The sequence below is a fragment of the Octopus sinensis genome, linkage group LG11, assembly GCF_006345805.1.
Source record: "Octopus sinensis linkage group LG11, ASM634580v1, whole genome shotgun sequence".
Taxonomy (NCBI): Eukaryota; Metazoa; Mollusca; class Cephalopoda; order Octopoda; family Octopodidae; genus Octopus; species Octopus sinensis.
The window spans coordinates 36,138,329-36,157,438 of record NC_043007.1 but is presented as its reverse complement, the minus strand read 5'-3'; the positions used below and the strand labels follow the sequence as shown (position 1 = coordinate 36,157,438).

Here is a 19,110-nt window from a genome sequence, read left to right as displayed (position 1 = left end):
GTATTAAATGACTTCAAAATATCACTATTTAGTTTGACTTCCTTATTACAACTAATATGACATGGGCACTAAATAACAATGATGATAATATATACACACATATGTGCGAGAGTGTGTTTGTTTAACATAAACATTTCCATACTAACATGGCTTAGATATGAACTGATTCGAAGCAGGATTTTAGAACCAGATGCTCTACCTGTTGTCAACCATCACCTGTTTACAAGTAAAGGATTTTTTTGTTTCCAAAAGACTTCAGTATACCCTGGGAATATTTATACAACAAAGAGTATAAATACCTATTTCTTTATTACCCACAAGGGGCTAAACATAGAGGGGACAAACAAGGACAGACATAGGTATTAAGTCAATTACATCGACTCCAGTGCGTAACTGGTGCTTAATTTATCGACCCCGAAAGAATGAAAGGCAAAGTCGACCTCGGCGGAATTTGAACTCACAACGTAACGGCAGACGAAATACCACAAAGCATTTCGCCCAGCATGCTAACGCTTCTGCCAGCTTGCCGCACCATCATCATCTTCCTCAAACGATGACAAGCAAAATAACAATATTCACACACACACACAAATGATGTGCTTCTGACAATTTCTGTCGACCAATTTCACTCTTAAGGCATTCATTAGCCCAGGACTATAGTAGCAGACATTTGTTCAAAGTGCCACATAGTGGAAGACAAAATCACACAGCCTCATGGAGAGACCTTAAATGAAAATCAAGCCAGTTTTTAATATCTGTAAGAAGCACAAGAAATAATAATTAAATTAATTCTTTCTAATTTTGGTACAAGGCCAGCAAATTCTAACCAATTTGATCCCGAGAGGATAAAAGACAAAAATGGCTTTGACTTTGGGAGGATTTGAACTCAAAATGTAAAGAGCTGGAACAAATACCGTAAAATATTTTTATCCAACTATATAACAATTCTACCTATCCACTTCTCTTATAATTTCTTAAAGAGGCACAAAACTAAAAATTTGTAGACATGGGAACTGCTGAATATTCTGACCCTGTACCTGACTGGTACTTTATTCTATTGGAATTGGAAGGATGAAGAACAAAAACTGACCTCAGTAAGATTTGAACTCAGAATGAAAAGAGCGAGAACAAATGTCAAGAGCAATTTAGCCAGTCACATAGCGACTCTGTCAATTCAAATAACAATAATAATAATAATCCTTTCTACTAAAGGCCTGAAATTTAATGACTAGTCAATTATGTGGACCCTAGTGTTTCACTGGTACTTATTTTATCAACCCCAAAAGGATGAAAGGCAAAGTCGACCTCAGCAGAATTTGAACTCAGAATGTAGCGATGGGCAAAATACCACCAAGAATTCTGTTCAGAGTGCTAACAATTCTGCCAGCTCACCACCTTAATAACAATAATAATAATAATTTTTTTCTGCTATAAGCATGAAGCCTAAAAGGTTGGGGGAGGGGTTAGTCAATTACATCAATCCCAAGTCTCAACTAGTACTTATTTCGATCCACAAAAGGATGAAAAGAAAAGTCAGCCTTGATGGAATCTGAACATAGAACAAAACGGCAAAATTTGCTAAGCATTATGTTCAGCATGCTAACAATTTGCCTTAATAATAATAATGATACCTGTTTGAAATCTTGACACAAAAACAGGAATTTGTTGGAGGTGACAGGGTTGATTACATTCACCCCAGTATTTAGTACTTTATCAGCCCCAAAAGGATGAAAGGCAAAGCCAATTTCAAAAGAATTTGACTTCAGAACATTCAGATTCTGCCAAGGTTGACTTCACTTTTCACTCTTTCAGGGTTGATGTAGTAAATACCAGCTAAGTACTGGGGTCAAAATAATAACAATAAAGCTATACTATATAATAAAATGGTGGAGGCACATGGCCTAGTGGTTAGAGCAGCGAACTCGCGGTCGAGGGATCACAGGTTCAAATCTCAGACCGGGCAATGTGTGTGTTTATGAGCGAAATACCTATGCTCCATGCAGCTCCGGCAGAAGATAATGGCGAACTTCTGACTCTTTCGCCACAACTTTCTCTTGCTCTTTCCTCCTGCATCTTGCAGCTCACCTGTGACAGACCGGTGTCCTGTCCAGGTGAGGAACCTATACACCAAGGAAACCGAGAAACCGGCCCTAATGAGCCAGGCATGGCTCAAGAAGGAACAAACAAAACAAACATATAGTAGAATGACTAGTTGAATGAGCCTAGCCAAAAAGCAGTATTAAAATGCTATTAGTAACTAATTAATTAATTGAATTAGAAAAAACAACATTAAGAAATACTCAAAAGGCAACAAAAGCTTCTATGCAAAAACTTGATTTATTTAAACCCTCAGACTATTTTTCAATGAGTAATTCTTACATCTAAAATTCTAAACCTACTTCCCCACAACCACAAAAATATATTAATCAAATATCATGCTCAAAGGTAGAGGCTGTCCAATAATGAATGCCACCAAATATGTTCTGCTAGTCACAATCACTATAATACAGCGATGAAATAGTTTGCTCAATAGAGTTACCCAAATATGACTACCATCAAATATTGGGTTGTCCGGAAAGTTCATGCCGATTTTTAAAGGAAAGAAAGAGGTCAATAAATACGTGCCATTACATTTTTAATCAACCAAATATGAACCATTTTGTTGCACAATGCGTCTCCATCTTTCCTTTAACTTGAAAATACCCTCTTCCCAGAATTGAGGTGGTTTCATAGCAAAGAATTCATCAAGGTATCTTTTTGAGTTATCCAAGGAATTGAAATTTTTACCATTAAGACTATCCTGCAGAGACCTGAATAAGTAGAAATCTGAAGGAGCAATATCTGCCAAGTTGCAGCAATTTTTGTCTTGGTTCCCAAAGCATCAAGTGCCGAAAATGAACTTTCTTATCTTCCATTTTAAAGGGTTACAGAATTAACACAGTTTATAGGAGCATAAACCTTCTTCCACAAAAAGATAGCTTAAACTGTGCTCTAAATGGAGGTGTAGTAAAATCCTATTTTATGGACTCAACCATGTTCTAAAATAAGTTGAAAGGTAAGCTACTATAAATTGGCATGAACTTTCCGGACAACCCAATAGTTTAGCAAGGCATGTTTTGAGCCAACAAGGGATCCTCTATGGAGATCACTTGATACTGTTTGAAATAGCAATCAAATTTCCTGTAAATCACACATTACTGTCTTAGAACAAAAATAGGAGACATTAGATAATGCAGTCCTAGGTATATGACTGAAAGAAAAAAAAACTAATAGGGGATGGTCATTGTTGGAACACCTTTGATATTAGTTTTGCTCAATCAAGGTTGACCCATGACTAAATAACAAACTGCTTTTTTCATTAGGTCCCTTTTAAAATAAAGAGGAAAAAAAGGAGACATCCGCAAGGGATGTAAAATATTTTTCTCTGTCTAGAATATAGAAATAATTAAACAGGTGAGAATAAGAGAAAATATTACTTGCAGGCTTTCAGGTATAAAAATAGGAGTACCTGCGAAAAAGACCATAGGAGCTGGTTATCTTATAACGTGTCGACAGCCTGTACATATCATATATATCTGCTGAAAGGGATCTGTGTACTGAGCCAACAACACGGGAATAGGGAACCTAAAAAAACAGAAATTAGAACAACTATGTCGGTTTTGGTTTTGTTTTGTTTTGATTGTTTTTGACATCCCACCTCGACCATCACTTTCTTGATGGCTTTTGGAAAATAAAAGAAGTGAAGATTTAAGGAACCAATATCTTTGAAACAATTTTTCTAGGTTCCAAATAAACTATTGTGAGCCAATGCTCAGTTCCGCTTCAAAGTAATATATCTTCCTATGGAAAGGGTGTTGGTCTATTATCAGTGACATTTCCATCCATTGCCCAAAAGGTCTGACACTTTAACCTACTCCCTAACATTTAGGTAAGCTGGGGCAATATAGAATGTGAAATTCTCCTCTACCATCCCACCCACAGAAAATCTGAACACTTGACCAAAAAAGGAAGAACATGTACTGTACTCTTAGATATACTATGCACGAAAGAAAGACTAGATATGCATGACTGGAATTTCTCTGTGTATAATTCTGCTTAATAAGGGTTAAGTTGGAGCAAAACAACAACAAAAGCGAATGTAGGAACTCCTGTGCAATTATTTGATATGCTATAAACAGCAGCTAAATCTCCTTAAATCCTGCCATACCATTTTAAAAAGGACACATAGGATAGTGTGGCTCTATAAACACTATGTCTGAAAGAAGTTGTGATAGCCATGGCTGAACCATCCTTGACAATAAGCCAACTAAAACTAGATCAGGACTAATATGAGGCTAAACAATAATAACAACACTAACATTATTTCAACAACAATAACCAACAAGTTGAATCAACGATAGAAAATCTTGGTGGTAGCTTGATCTATTAAAAATAGGAGCTATTTCTCCCTCAAATTACATGCTACTGTCTGAAGAAGAGGAAGGACACATTGGATGATGTAATCCTAAAAAGAAAAGGATAGCGTGGATGTGACAGAAATACCTTTAATTATAGGTGACCTTCAGGATCAAGACTGACCTGGGGTTAAACAAGAAAAACTGTAGAGGCAAAAAAAAAAAATTAAATACACTAGTAAGTAATAGATGCTTTTCTGTGTGTGTGTGTATGTGTGTGTGTGTTTATATTATTTAGTGAAGGACTATTTTTTGGGGCCTGGAGGTAGAAAGGGTAAAACTTACACTAAGATCAGAGACTCAGCTCTGAAATGCTTGCAATAGACTCTGATAAAGAAATGCAATGGTCAGGAGGAGGTTAGCTGGCAGAGTTCTTAGAGTAGAGGACAAAATGTTTTAGTAATATTTGTCCTGGCTTAGGCAGCAAGCTAAAAGAATCATTATTGTGCTGAACAAAATGCTTAGAGGCATTTCATCTGGTTTTAGGTTCTGAGTTCTAGTGCCACTGAGGTCAACCTGGCCTTTCATCCTTTAGGGGTCAATAAAATGAGTACCAGTTCAACTTGCCCCTCCTCTTAAAATTGTTTGCCACATGCCAAAATTAGAAATATTTGTTCTTGCCGTCTGCACTCTGAGTTCAAATCCAGCTGAAGTCATCCTTCCTTTTCATCTCTTCAGGATCTATAGAACAAAATACCAATCCAGGATGATGGTAGATTGAAGGATTTGTTAGCATATTAGACTAGATCCTTTGTGGTATTTTGAGTGGTTGATTTTAATCCATTCAAAACACCTGGTATGTGTTAATATTGAGTTGTTTCCCTTGAGATGAGGCCTGCACGTTCAGATGAACACCGTATTGTGATGTATGAATGAACGATTTTAAATATGTCCTGACTGCTATAAATATTTGATAGTAAAGTTAAATATTTCTAGTCATAGATTACCTTTGGACATAAAATAGAGGAAAAAAAAAGTATAATTTCACAAAACGGCCTCTGACCTTGTGTGAAGAAGACAAGCATCAATCAATGCATCTAGATTTGGAAATTCAATCTCAGTATATGGACCTGGATGTGTGTGTGTGTGTGTGTGTGTGTGCACATGTATGTGGGTGTGCACGAATGTACGCGCGTGTGTGTGTGTGTGTGTGTGTGTGTGTGTGTATGTGCATGTATGTATGTGAGAGTTTATGTTATGTCTCTTTGTAAATTATGTTATGTCTCTTTGTAAATTATGTCTAGTTGTAAATGAGTGTCACTGTCATACAAGCAGTGTCATTCATTTCCAATATCCTGCAAAAACATTTCTGGTCATGGGAAATATATTACTCAGAAACAGGTGAGATTTAGTAACGAGAAGCGCATCCAGCCACAGAAAATCTACCTCAATAGACTCCATTTGACCACGGAAGCATGGAGAAGTGGACACTGAATGAAAATGGTAAACGAATTATGATACAGAAAAAGAAAACTGAGGAAGACATATGAAGAAGCAATGAAGGATAATCTGAAGATGCTGAATTTCATGAAGGAAATGACAAACGGATTGCTATAAGAGGTGAGAAGCTTCATCAGCAAAGACCCAACCAACCCATGCAAGCATGGAAGAGATGTAAAGTGATGATGAATATGGTGACATACCAAATACTACATGATAGACAAGGACATAGGAAACACCACAAATGACGGTCAGCCAGTCAAATAGTCAGCTGTTTAACCTTATGGTAATAGTTTATGTAAGAAAAGTAGGGAATATTCCGTAACAGAAATACATTTTAGGGTAGCTATAACATGGACTGACAGAGTGGACAACTATGATTATTACTACAGTTACAACAAGCACATTCACTGTCATTTAAATGTTGAAGGAAATAAAGAAAAATAAAGAAAATGAGAGAAAAATGGAAGGCATGAAATGAAAAGAAATAATGAAAGAAGGGAAGAAAGCTTACCAAACTGATAGCAAACATGATGGCAGCAAGAACTGCAACTAGCGTCACTCCAACTGAAGCAAAAAGTTTACGCACAAGTCCTTTCTCATTCTTCCAACATCTGAAACAGAAAGGGAAATTTTTTCAAATCTTGGCACACATTATTGTTATGATTCTATTCATCTATTGGTTTCGGTCTTTGACTATCCTACTCCCTTTAAAATTGCTGGTTTTATGCCAGACTTTGAAACTACTGCTTCTACTATTGAGACACCTTTCGGTCAAGACTGACCGTGGGATTGCACCTAGAAAGTTACCGTCCCAGGCACAAGTCCGTGCAAGGTTGTTTACGGAAGACCAGTAGTCGCCTATGCATACCGACCTCCCCTCTCCACTCCTTCAGTGTTATCCAAGGGAAAGGCAACAGCAGATACAGCTTGGCACCTGTGACGTCGCAACTCATTTCTACAGCTGAGTGAACTGGAACAACATGAAATAAAGTGTCTTGCTCAAGAGCACAACACACAGCCCAGTCCAGGATTCGAGCTCACAACCTCACGATCATAAGCTCGATGCTCTAACCACTGAGCCATGCGCCTTCACTACTACTACTACTACTACTATTGCTATTATTATCGTATCATCATCAACATAGAAAGTGGTGATCTGGAAAAATCATAAGCATACTGGATGAAATGTCAGCTGTAAATTATAGTTCCAGTTTCTCTCTGTAGAGTTTCACTTATAAAACATTGGTTAACTTGTGACTACAGTCAATGACATAAGCCAAAAGCATCCATACGGTGAAAGCAAATCCCATATCACATGGCTCTGAAACACACACACTCTCACCAAATAACTTGCTCCCTCATTTGTTGTTCCCAGCATCCTAAAATTTGATGAACTACCACTTCTAATAAAAACCTCCCTCTACTCCCTTCACTCTTAAAAAAATGTAGGGCAGAGTGGTCAAAAATATAAACTTCGTTACCTGACAAAAGAAATGAGCACCTCAATACCTAAGGCCACAGCCCCGATATATATTGTAATAGGTACGACTTTCGCCAGCAGATCAGAGAATTCCTTTTTCGTAAAAGCTGAAAATTAACAAAACAAAAAGATAGTACAATTATAAGAAAGTAAAAATAAAACAGAAGAAAAATATGAATTATGTTGTCACTGTTTGTGGTTGATTAGGGCAGTGAGCTGGCAGAACCATTACTGCACTGGGAAAAATGCTTAGTGGCATTTCTTCTAATTGTATGCTGAGTTCAAATTCTGCCAAGGTTGACTTTATCTTTTACCTTTTTTTGGGGGGGGGGGTGAGAGATAAAATAAGTACCAGTTGAGGACCGGGGGTCAATGTAATCAACTTATCCCCTCCCTCGAAATTGCCGGCTCTGTACCAAAATTTGAAATCAATAATTGTAGTTGATCACAGGCATTCCGGCCTTGGCCACTGCCACTTTCATATCATCAGAAGCACACACAGGAGCCCAAATTCGTCTAATAGCCAGACATGTTTACATAGCAGACTGTAATCAAAGATACCTTTGTAGGGATAGTGGCATTAAAAAACTTTTGCATAGATAGAGACGTTAAAGACACCTTTGCATGATGGAACAAATAGTGACATCGTTTTTGAGCAGCACATGTCAAAACAATGGGGAAACACCAACTACACACACATGCATACATTGTTATCATCTTAACATCCATTGTCCATGCTGACATGGGTTAGACGGTCTAACAGGATCTAACCAGTCAGAAAAACCAGTTCTTGATTCAAGGTCTCAGTTTTGGTACCAAAATGGGGATGTTTGTTTTAATTTCAGATATCTAAATAAATTATTTAAGTTGCCTTTCTGTCAATCAATGTAGTATGTGTATATATGGATATGTATATGTGTGTGTGTGTGTGTGTGTGTGTGTGTGTATATATATATATATATAAAGTTAATCCAAACAAGAAAACACAGAAAAAAACACAGCAACGCGAGGACGTGGAACAATTAAAGTATTATTTGACGCTCAGAAAAGAAAAAGAGGGTTTAACGTTTCGAGCGGAGCTCTTCGTCGGAAACAAGTAGAAGGAAAGATCCCAAGAAGGGAAGACAGAGGAAAAAAATATTTTTGCTGGTGGTGCTCAAGAGATCACATGTTGAAAGACATATATATATATGAAATGAAGTGAGATATATATATATGAAATGAAGTGAGATGATTAACATTGAAATTAAATAATTAAACAGAAGAATAAAAGTAAGGAAAACAAAAACAGGCTCAATCTTACAAGAACAAAACTCTTTACCTATTTGTGTTTTAAGTGACGTGTAACCTGGTCCTAATCTCAAAGTAAAATAGACCACCAATACATAGCCAAGGAAGACATAGACAACAATTGTGATAATCCAGTCTGCCACTCGATTCCAAATGGACTTAGCTTCGGGAGGGTGACCTGTAGAAAAAATAACAAAGTTAATGTTGTTAGAGAAAAGAATCAATACAAGAGTGTATACATGTACTGACTGCTGAAAGAAAATGGTCAATCACATTTTGATAGTAACATCAACACAAACATACATACACACTCTGACACCAACTCCTTCTTTTAGCTGATGTGAGAGAAGCTCTAAAAATGTTAATTAATTGGGTGAGTAATTATGCAGCCCCTCTTCAGCAAGAAACCTACTCTGCAGTCTTTTCTCATAACTTAACCCCTTATCGCAAGTATAAAGCTCCCACCTCCTTTCCTTTCCTTTCCACTTCAAGTTTTGCTAGCTGCATGGCAACCACACTAGTGCTGTTAGCATGGAAAAAGTACAAAGTACACAATGTAAAATGGTAGGTGTTAGGAAGGGAACATAATCATCATCCGCTTTCCATGCTAGCATGGGTTGGATGATTTGACTGAGGGCTGGCGAACCAGATGGCTGCACCAGGCTCCAATCTTGATCTGGCAGAGTTACTACAGCTGGATGACCTTCCTAACGCCAACCACTCTGAGAGTGTAGTGGGTGCTTTTATGTGCCAGTCAGGCGGTACTGGAAATGGCCACGCTCAAATCTTTTACACATGCCACCAGCACAGGTGCCAGTAACTGCAGAAATTATGCCACACCAGACACACCTTGGACCCATCGGATTCTTCCAAACTGTCCACCCCGTACTGGCAGAAAACATGGATACATCTTCATTGTTTTATGTCTGCTTTCCATGCTGGCATGGGCAGGATGGGTTGCCACAGTTCAAGTCAGTCCTCATTTAGAATTATAGCTCTCCAAGACAGCTTACAGGACCACATTTTACCTCACTTGTACATACTATTTCAGCTTGGTTTCTATAGCCAGATGCCTTTACTAACAACAACCCTCGCCTATTTCCAAACAAAGTAACATTTCTCATGATGAGGCATGTTTTCCATAGAAACAAATGAACAGCACCACTTGTATGACGGTGATGCTCATTTACAACTGTTACATGATGTCAAGACAAGGGTACACTTGAATATACACACACACACTATATGCATATAGGTGCAAGCATGGCTATGGCTGTGTGGTAAGAAGCTTGTTTCACAACCACATGAGTCTAGGTTCAGTTCCACTGTGTAGCACCTTGAGCAAGTGTCTTCTACTATAGCCTCAGGCCGACCATAGTCTAGTGAGGGGATTTGGTAGATGGAAACTGAAAGAAGCCCATCATGTATGTATGTGTACATACACACACACACATCTGTGTATGTGTGTGTTTGCCCCACCATCGCTTGACAACTGACGCTGGTGTGTTTAGGTCCCTGTAACTTAGTACAGCAAACGAGCCTGACAGAATAAGTACTAGGCTTACAAAGTCCAGAGGTCAATTTCTTTGACAAAAGCCCTTTAAGGCAGTGCTCCAGCATGGCCACAATCAAATGGCTGAAACAAGTAAAATAGTAAAAGAACAGAATATACAATGTATGTTTGTGAATAGCAGATTCCTTTTAGTTTCTGTCTACTAATTCCACTCTCATGGTTTTAGTCTGACTGAGGCTATCATAGAAGACACTTGCCCAAGGTGTCTCAAGACGACATGGTAGGGAAGCTTCTGAACCACACAGCTGTGTGGGTGTGTCTGTATGTGTAATATAATTTATATAAAAGCCCTGTAAAACGCAAATACTTACTTATTCGTTTCCTGAAAAAGTCATCATCCACTAATGAAATGCACAGTGTAATTGTAAGCAAATTGAAAAAATTGTAGTTTCCTGTTAGAATTATCATTATTTGAAGAAGTACCTGTCAAGAAAAAAAAATTAGCACAATTATAACAACAGACCATACCACCATAGCAATATAATAACAGATTAGAACAACAAACTAAAAAAGGAAAAAGATGCTCTTCAGTCCTGAATGACCATGGAATTGTACCTAGAAAGTTATCCTCCGAGGCACAAGATCAAGCAAGGTTGCTTATGGAAGACCAGCAGTCACCTATGCATACTAGCCTCCCCTCTCCCCACCACCAAAGTTATCCAAGGGAAATTTAAAATCTGTTTTATTTACTATCACAGTCTACAGTGTTTTTTTTCTTTTTTCATTATATATGTATTATAGATATTAATATATATTATATAAAGGGCAGGGGTAAAGACCCCATTCGGTCATGAATGACTTTGGGATTGCACCTAGACTGTTCCCCTCCAAGGCACAAGCCGGGGCAAAGTTGTTTATGGAAGAGCATCAGTCACCCATGCATACCAGCTTTCCCTCTTCATGCCACAGATGTTATTCACGGGAAAGGCAAAGGCTGATATAGCTTGGCACCAGTAACATAGCAACTCATTTCTACAGCTGAGTAAACTGGAGCAACATGAAATAAAGTGTCTTGCCCAAGAACACAACACAGCCCAGGCATCAAACTCACTACCTCATGATTGTGAGCCCAACATGCTAACCATTTTGCCAACAAACTCTAGCAACGACAATTAGTAATATAGAAATAGATTATAGCAATAAACTGTATGAATATCCTTTAGTAATGTGTGCGTGTGTAATCTATTTAATAGATATATAAATAGTAGGGAAATAGTTGATTTTGCCCCGAGTGAAAAAAAAATAACTAACAGCCTTAACCCTTTCATTACCAACCAGGCTGAAACCAGCTCTGGCTCTGAGTACAAATATCTTGTTTTAAAAAGTTCTGAATTGAAATCTTAGTCACAATTTATGTTCCTAACACAAGCTTAATGATAACTCTATGTTATATTTAAAAGTAATTGAAAGAAACACAGAGCATCTCAAAATAAATACAGTAACGAAAGGGTTAATTAATTTTTGAACCTTAGTGGATTCTCATCAGGTGTCTACAGAAATGTATATCAATAGAATGTACCTGGAATATAGCAAACATGCATCCCAATGACGCTTTTGATTGGTGAATATTGATAAGCATCTTTCAGTTAAAACATTCGTTACTGCCAACTTTAAATGTTATATCGCCTGAAGACATGAATGCATGAACTAAGATGTCCAAGGATATTACAGATTGTACTGTAATTGTCCCAGGAATGTGGACTATGGTCATAAGAAACATGTGATTCGTGGAAATGCTCATAGCGATGCATTAAAGTATGTATAAATTCCATCCATGGAGGAAGAGGACGACAACGGCAGCTACTACTACTACTACAACGTTTATCAGCTCAGTACAAACCAAAAAAACTACTGTTGCAAGTTGGTATCATTAGGTTGCAGCCAACATAATAAAACAGCTTTATATGCATGCAAAATATTTCCCATGAACGAAATAGACACACACACATCATAAATAAATATTTATGTATATGCGTTAGGAAGGGCATCCAGCCGTAGAAACACTGCCAGATTTGACTGGGCCTGATGAAGCCTTCTGGCTTCACAGACCCCAGTAGAACCGTCCAACCCATGCTAGCATGGAAAACAGACGCTAAACGACGATGATGATGATGATGATGCATGCACAGATATGCATACAATACAAAAAACATACACACACACACACACATATATATATATATATATATATATATAATAATACTGTGAAATTTTTAGGAATTAGCTGTAGAACTAATGAAATAACAGAAAATATTCCCTTAAAACTTTATTTTCTTTTAATGTTTAACATGGTGCCATATGGTACCGATTTCCTACATTGAGACAAAGAAACACATTGTTCCGGGTTTGTTGTTGTTCACTTGGCCTTCAGTCTGTTCTGACTTGCACAGACCTACATCTGATGACATTCCAGCTCTCACCCATCCCATCTTCCTTTTCATTTTTCTTGAGTATAGTGTATCTAAGACAACATAAGTCGTTTTTTTTATATGGTAAGGTGTGATCTGAGAGACATTTAACTGCTTTTTCTAGCAGGTGGGAGTAATCATTTAAAAGCTTCTTTGTCATGCATTTATAGGCCTGGGTGTATAGTTGATTAAATTGACACCCATACATGGCTGGGACTTACCTTCCATGGCCACCCTCATGCCTCAAGAATAAAAGACAAGGTCAACCTAGCAGGTAAATGATTTAGTCTCATCCCCTTCTATCTCTGACACTTCATTGCTTTAATATTAATAATAACAACCCTTTGTATTATAGGTGCAAGCCCTGAAAAGACGAGGGATGGGGGTTAGTTGATTACATCAACCCCAGTGCTTGACTGGTACTTATTTTATAGACCATGAAAGACTGAAAGGTAAGGTCATCCTCAGCTGAATTTGAACTCAGGAATAATGACATGAAATACCACAAAGCATTTTGTCGAGCATGCTAACAATTCTGCCAGCTCACTGCTTTCATAATAATGGTCTACAACATAGCTGATAACAAGATGCTTTAGATTATTAACAGGAGCCAGCAAAAGCAAGTTTCTGACTTCAAGAAATCTGGATCATTTATCGTGAACTTGGAAAGAGAGAAATAACGAAAAGCCTAGAGATTCTGCCAGAAAAGCACTTAAAAATACAAGGAATATAAATACACATATACCACCATCATTGTTTTGTGATTGTCTTCCATGCATGCATAGGTAGGATGGATGACAAGAGCTGGCCAGGTAGAAGACTACTCCACACTACTGTAGCTGTTTTGGCAGGGTTTATATGGCTGGATGCCCTTCCTAACACCAACTTTTCTGCAGAATGGACTGAGAAATTTTTATGTGACATCAGCAAAGTCAGGGTCAGTTTTGGTATGATTTTTACTGCTGGATGCCCTTCCAAACACCAACCATTTTATAATGCAGACTGGATGTTTTTTATATGTATGTGTGTATATAATATATATATGTCATTTAGAGATAGAAGTCCCCATGCAATTTGATGAATTGCATGGGGTCTTCTATCTCTAAATGACATACATTTCCTTATCAAGAATAATTCAGTTTATTTGAATACCTGTGACGCCGGAATTTTTATTCCCTAATATATATATATATATATATATATATATATTATATAAATTAGAGACAAAACCACTATTATGCAAATCAAACAAAGAAAGACTTAATCCAATACATAAATTAATTTATATAATTTAGAAATTTAACAATTATTAATATCCACTACGATCGTTTCATGTCTTCTTTTCATCACATCTTTGAGTAGTAGACATTCTTCAGGTGGTTTCAAATCAGACTCATATATATATACACACACATACATACACAGACACACACACATTGTATCACACACACACATTGTATCACACTGTATCAACCAGAATATCAGATAGTTATACACCATTGATCACAATGTGCTTCCTCTTATATTGTAGCTTTTGAATGCTGCTGACTAAGTGGGTAGGCTAACATTAACCCTGAACTGAAAACAGTCTGTCGCAGAGTTACTCATCTGTAGCTGAGCTACATGAAATGAAAGCATTTTGTTCAAGATCTCAGTGCGCTACCAGTCTGGGTATTGAAACTACAGTTTTGTGAGTGCAACACCCTAACCACTAAGCCATGTACCTTCTCTCACACACACACACGCGACCAAGAGATGTACCTTGAAAGTTCCTCTCCAAGGCACAATTCCAGGCAAGGTTGTTTATGGAAGACCAACATGCATACCAGCTACTGATGTTATCCAAGGGAAAGGCAAGGGCTGATACAACATGGAACCAGTGATGTGAACTGGAGCAACATGAAATAAAATGTCTTGCTCAAGAACACAACACAGCTCATCCCAAGAATCAAACTCACTACCTCATGTTTGTTGGCCCAGGGTTGTCCAAAGAGCCATGCTATGAGACTGAACCCATAACTATACAAATGGAAAGCAAGCATTTTAACCACACAGCTATGCTTGCACCTGTCTCAGGATGTAAAAAAACTTAATCAAATACCAGAAGGTAGGAGTTCTGGGATTTGTAAAATATTATTTTGTGCCATGTAGTATTACTGAAAGTGAACTCACCTGTGCATAGAATGAAAGCATTCGTAGATGGCGTATTGAAGAAAAGAATAGGAATGGCAGAAAAATTTCAATCACATATGTTAAGGTGACACTTATTCGGAGTAACCAATTTGGTAAATGGTGGGTAAACCAGGCTAGCTGAGTTGGAATACACTGGAATTTAAAACATAAAGAGAATTTTAATGGAAAAAATAAACATTGAAATATATAAAATTGTCACAAAGCCATACAGATCTCTAAGAAGGAGGAACTGGGATTACATGATGTTCATGTCCTCATGAAGAATCAACATGACAGAGAATGTGTGTCGCAAAGCAGGCCCTCTCAAATACAAGAATATTCATTGTGTACTATAGTATAAGCAATTGAATATTTCAGAAGTGTGTACCTTTAATGTAATCCTCAGATGATATGAAGATGATACAGTGAGCATTTTATAAGTGTTTGTGCTAAGTGAGTGTGAATTTACATGAGCTTGCACAAGTGTACATTTGTGTAAGTGCATTTGTATGTGTTTGCATGTGTTTGAGAGTATATTCTTTTGTGAGAGTGCGCGTGCCTGTGGAGCAGAGAGTACGCACACCCGTGGGGCAGAGAGTGCGCACGCTTGTGGGGTAGAGAGTGCTGCACACACCTGTGGGGCAGAGAGTGCGCACGCTTGTGGGGTAGAGAGTGCTGCACACACCTGTGGGGCAGAGAGTGCATGCGCCTGTGGGGCAGAAAGCAAGTATGCCTGTGGGACATAGAGTGAGCGCGCCTGTGGGACAGAGAGTGAGCATGCCTGTGGGAGAGGGAATGTGCGAGCATGTGGGATAAGGAGTGCATGTGCATGTGGGATAGGGAGTGCGCATGCCCATGGGATAGGGAGTGCACGCGCCTGTTGGATAGAGAGTGCACACGTTTGTGATCAATTACAGTACAGTTCATCATATGGTATAACTGATGTGTAAGTACCACACATGTGTACGTACCAGTGTATCTATCAGACAAATGTACCCTTAATATTCTCTCAAGCAGAATCAGCATGACACAGCATGTGAGAGTGACAACACTAGTCTTTTGAATTATAGGCATAGTCCACCTTGTATTATAATAAAAGTGATGGAGTATTTCACCATAGGCACATGTACCTTTAACATAACCCTTTGAAGGATCAGTGTAACCAAACATGGCTGTGACAAAACAAGCCCATTGAATTACAAGTACAGTCCATCCAGCAGGTTTCCATACCATTTCTGTATACCCAGCTTCATTATCTTTTGCCTGTTTCAGTCATTAGACTGTGGCCATGCTGGGGCACTGCCTTGAATTTTTAGTCAGACGAACTGACCCCAATACTTTTTTTTTTATTTGAAGCCTGGTACTTATTTTATTGGACCCTTTTGCTGAACTGCTAAGTTATGGGAGATGTCAAGCAGCAGGAGACAAACACAGACACGCATGCATATATATATATATATATAAAATGGGCTTCTTTCAGTTTCTGCCGACAAAATCCACTTGCGGCTTTGGTCAGACCAAAGCAATAGTAGAAGACACATGTCCTATGTGCCATGCAGTGGGACTGAACCCAGAACGATGTGATTGGGAGACAAACTTCTTACCACACAACCACCCCTCCACCTTGACTTTTGAGTTGACACAATTATAGTAAAAGACACTTGCCTATGGTGGGGCACAGTAAAATTGAACCCAGAACCTTAAGCAGTGTTCAAAATACAACAATAGCAACATATACTCATGCTATCAATAGCTTAAACCAAACCATTGTTTAGACTTACCTGCGATTCAAAATGGTAATTGAGAGCTGTGTAAAGAAAAAAATGGAAAAAATTTAGAATACATGGAAACAGAAAAATATGAAAAATTTATATATTTTATTTTTTTCTGATTGAACAAACGATCCCTCTCTAGTGTTACAAAATGTATTAGACTTATTTCTTTAGAAAGCATTATTATTATTACCATTATAAGGTGGTGAGCTGACAGAATCATTAGCACACTGGGCAAAATGCTTAGAGGTATTTCATCTTGTCTTCTTTTACCTTTCATTGACTTAACCCACTGCCTTTAAATTGTGGCCTTGTACCAAGAATTTGAAAGAAAATTTACTTAGCGACTGTGGCAAAAGTGGCTGTGTGATGGACCTGTCTGAAAGGTTTCAAAACAAGTATTTTTCTACAGATATCATTTGAAGAGGAAGGTGAGGGTAGAGAGGGAGTTGCTGACTTCTAGGGGGTTAATCAAAAGATGCACAAGGGTGGCAAAACAGCACTTCCCACGCCTTGGAGGATGGTAAAGTATTTTGAGAACTTTGTATGGGGTTTATCCCAAATTACCTTAAGTGAGTTGCATCATCATCATTGTTTAACGTCTGCTTTCCATGCTAGCATGGGTCGGACGATTTGACTGAGGACTGGTGAACCAGATGGCTGCACCAGGCTCCAATCTGACCTGGCAGAGTTTCTACAGCTGGATGCCCTTCCTAATGCCAACCACTCCAAGAGTATAGTGGGTGCTTTTACATGCCACCGGCACGAGGGCCAGTCAGGCGGTACTGGCAATGGCCACGCTCAAATGGTGCTGTTTACATGCCACCTGCACAGGAGCCAGTCCAGCAGCAGTGGCAACAACCTCTATTTATTAATTATTTATTTCTCTAACTCCTATTTATAAATCCTTTAATGCTGTAGTGCCTCCTTTTGATTGATGTAAATCCCACCTGTTATTTGTGTTCTATCTTGTTCTTTGATATTGCCCTTCATGTCTTAGGTTCTTGTGGCCAGTAAAATAAATCATCATAATTAACATTATTATTATTTAAGGTGGCAAGCCGACAGAATCATTAGCATGCTGGGCTAAATACTTAGTGGAATTTTGCCCATTGCTGCACTCTGAGTTCAAATTCCGCCAAGGTCGTCAACTTTACCTTTCATCCTGTCAGGGGTGATAAATTAAGTACCAGTGAAACACTGGGGTTGATGTAATCAACTAGTTCCCTACCCTAAAATTTCAGGTCTTGTGCCTTTAGTAGAAAGGATTATTATTATTACTGCTACTACTAAGGTGGCTAACTGGCAGAATCATTAGCATGCTGGATGAAATACATGCAGTATTTCGTCTGTCACTACATTCTGAGTTCAAATCCTGCCGAGGTCGATTTTACCTTTCATCCTGGGGGGGGGGGCGATAAATTAAGTACAAGTGAAATACTAGAGTCAATGAAATCAACTTCTCCCCTCCCCACAAATTTCAGGCCTTGTGCCTTTAGTAGCAAGGATTATTATTATTATTATTATCATATGTGCTGATTGGCAGAAACATCAGTGTCGAGGACAAAATACTTCATTGTATTATTTCCAGCTCTTAAGGTTCTAATTTCAAATCTTGCCAAGGTCAATTTTACCTTTCATTCATTTAGGGTTAACTTCCATTCTTTTAGTGGGAAAGAGGGAGCACGGGTCAGCAGAATAATTACTAGCCAAGTACTACATATGCTAAAGAGTTAAAACAGGAAGTTTGTATCATAGATCCAGGAGTGGTCTCAGGTAGGGTGGTATCAAAAGTGTTAATCAGGATTGAGATGAGGTTAAAACAACAACAGTCATATGAAAAGGATTAAGATGATAAATACCTGTTAATCCCCACCAAGTTGGACACATGCTGGTCAACTTGACCACACCAGAAGCGAACATCAAACGAAACAGTAACCATTTGATGAGAAACAGCGTGATGTTGTCATGATGGTGGTATGGAGCTGTTTTCCAGAAAAATATATACATATTCAACGGCGCTACCAGAATGGTGATAAAACCTGCTTCTAAGAGAAGAATGTCCCTGGAACAGACAGAAATAACAATAAGAGAAGTAAGGAAAAAGATGAAATACAAGCAGTTAAAAGGAAGTACAAGACTCATATACTTTCACCCGTAGATACAAACATATATATATCTGACCACCAGAGGGACCAGTCATGGCAGAAGTGTTAAGACTGGTCCCTCTGGTGGTGAAAAGCACTCACGGTGGGGCCACATAAAATCGCCTGTACAGTGTTGCGTAAAAATACCCATGCGGTGCCACATAAAAGCACCTAGCATACTCTGTAAAGTGGTTGGCATTAGGAAGGGCATCCAGCCATAGAAATCATGTAAAATCAGACTCGAGTCTGGTGCAGTTCTCCAACTTGCCAGTTCTGGTCACACCATCCGTACCCAAGCCAGCATGGACAACAGACATTAAATGACGACGATGATGATATATATATCTCTTATATAAAATTCGTTCTGTCTG

General features: G+C 38.3%; 1 protein-coding gene across 6 annotated transcripts in view; it reads right to left on the bottom strand.

The window, feature by feature from the left end:
* LOC115217534 (lipase maturation factor 2) overlaps positions 1-19,110 on the bottom strand; it is a 101,405-nt gene that overhangs the window by 36,302 nt on the left and 45,993 nt on the right. For 5 of the 6 annotated variants that reach the window (XR_005001241.1, XM_036507343.1, XM_029787262.2 and 2 more), the window contains exons 5-11: positions 18,455-18,657; positions 16,602-16,627; positions 14,821-14,973; positions 10,552-10,663; positions 8,699-8,845; positions 7,379-7,484; positions 6,409-6,508 (exon numbers count right to left, since the gene is read on the bottom strand). Coding sequence is in view for 5 of the 6 variants with exons in the window: in XM_036507343.1 (XP_036363236.1) it covers positions 6,409-6,508; positions 7,379-7,484; positions 8,699-8,845; positions 10,552-10,663; positions 14,821-14,973; positions 16,602-16,627; positions 18,455-18,657 (847 nt within the window). In the remaining variant the exon portion in view is untranslated. Of the gene's footprint in view, positions 1-3,508; positions 3,625-6,408; positions 6,509-7,378; positions 7,485-8,698; positions 8,846-10,551; positions 10,664-14,820; positions 14,974-16,601; positions 16,628-18,454; positions 18,658-19,110 lie in introns of all 6 variants that reach the window. The other variant, XM_029787260.2, reaches the window with a different exon arrangement.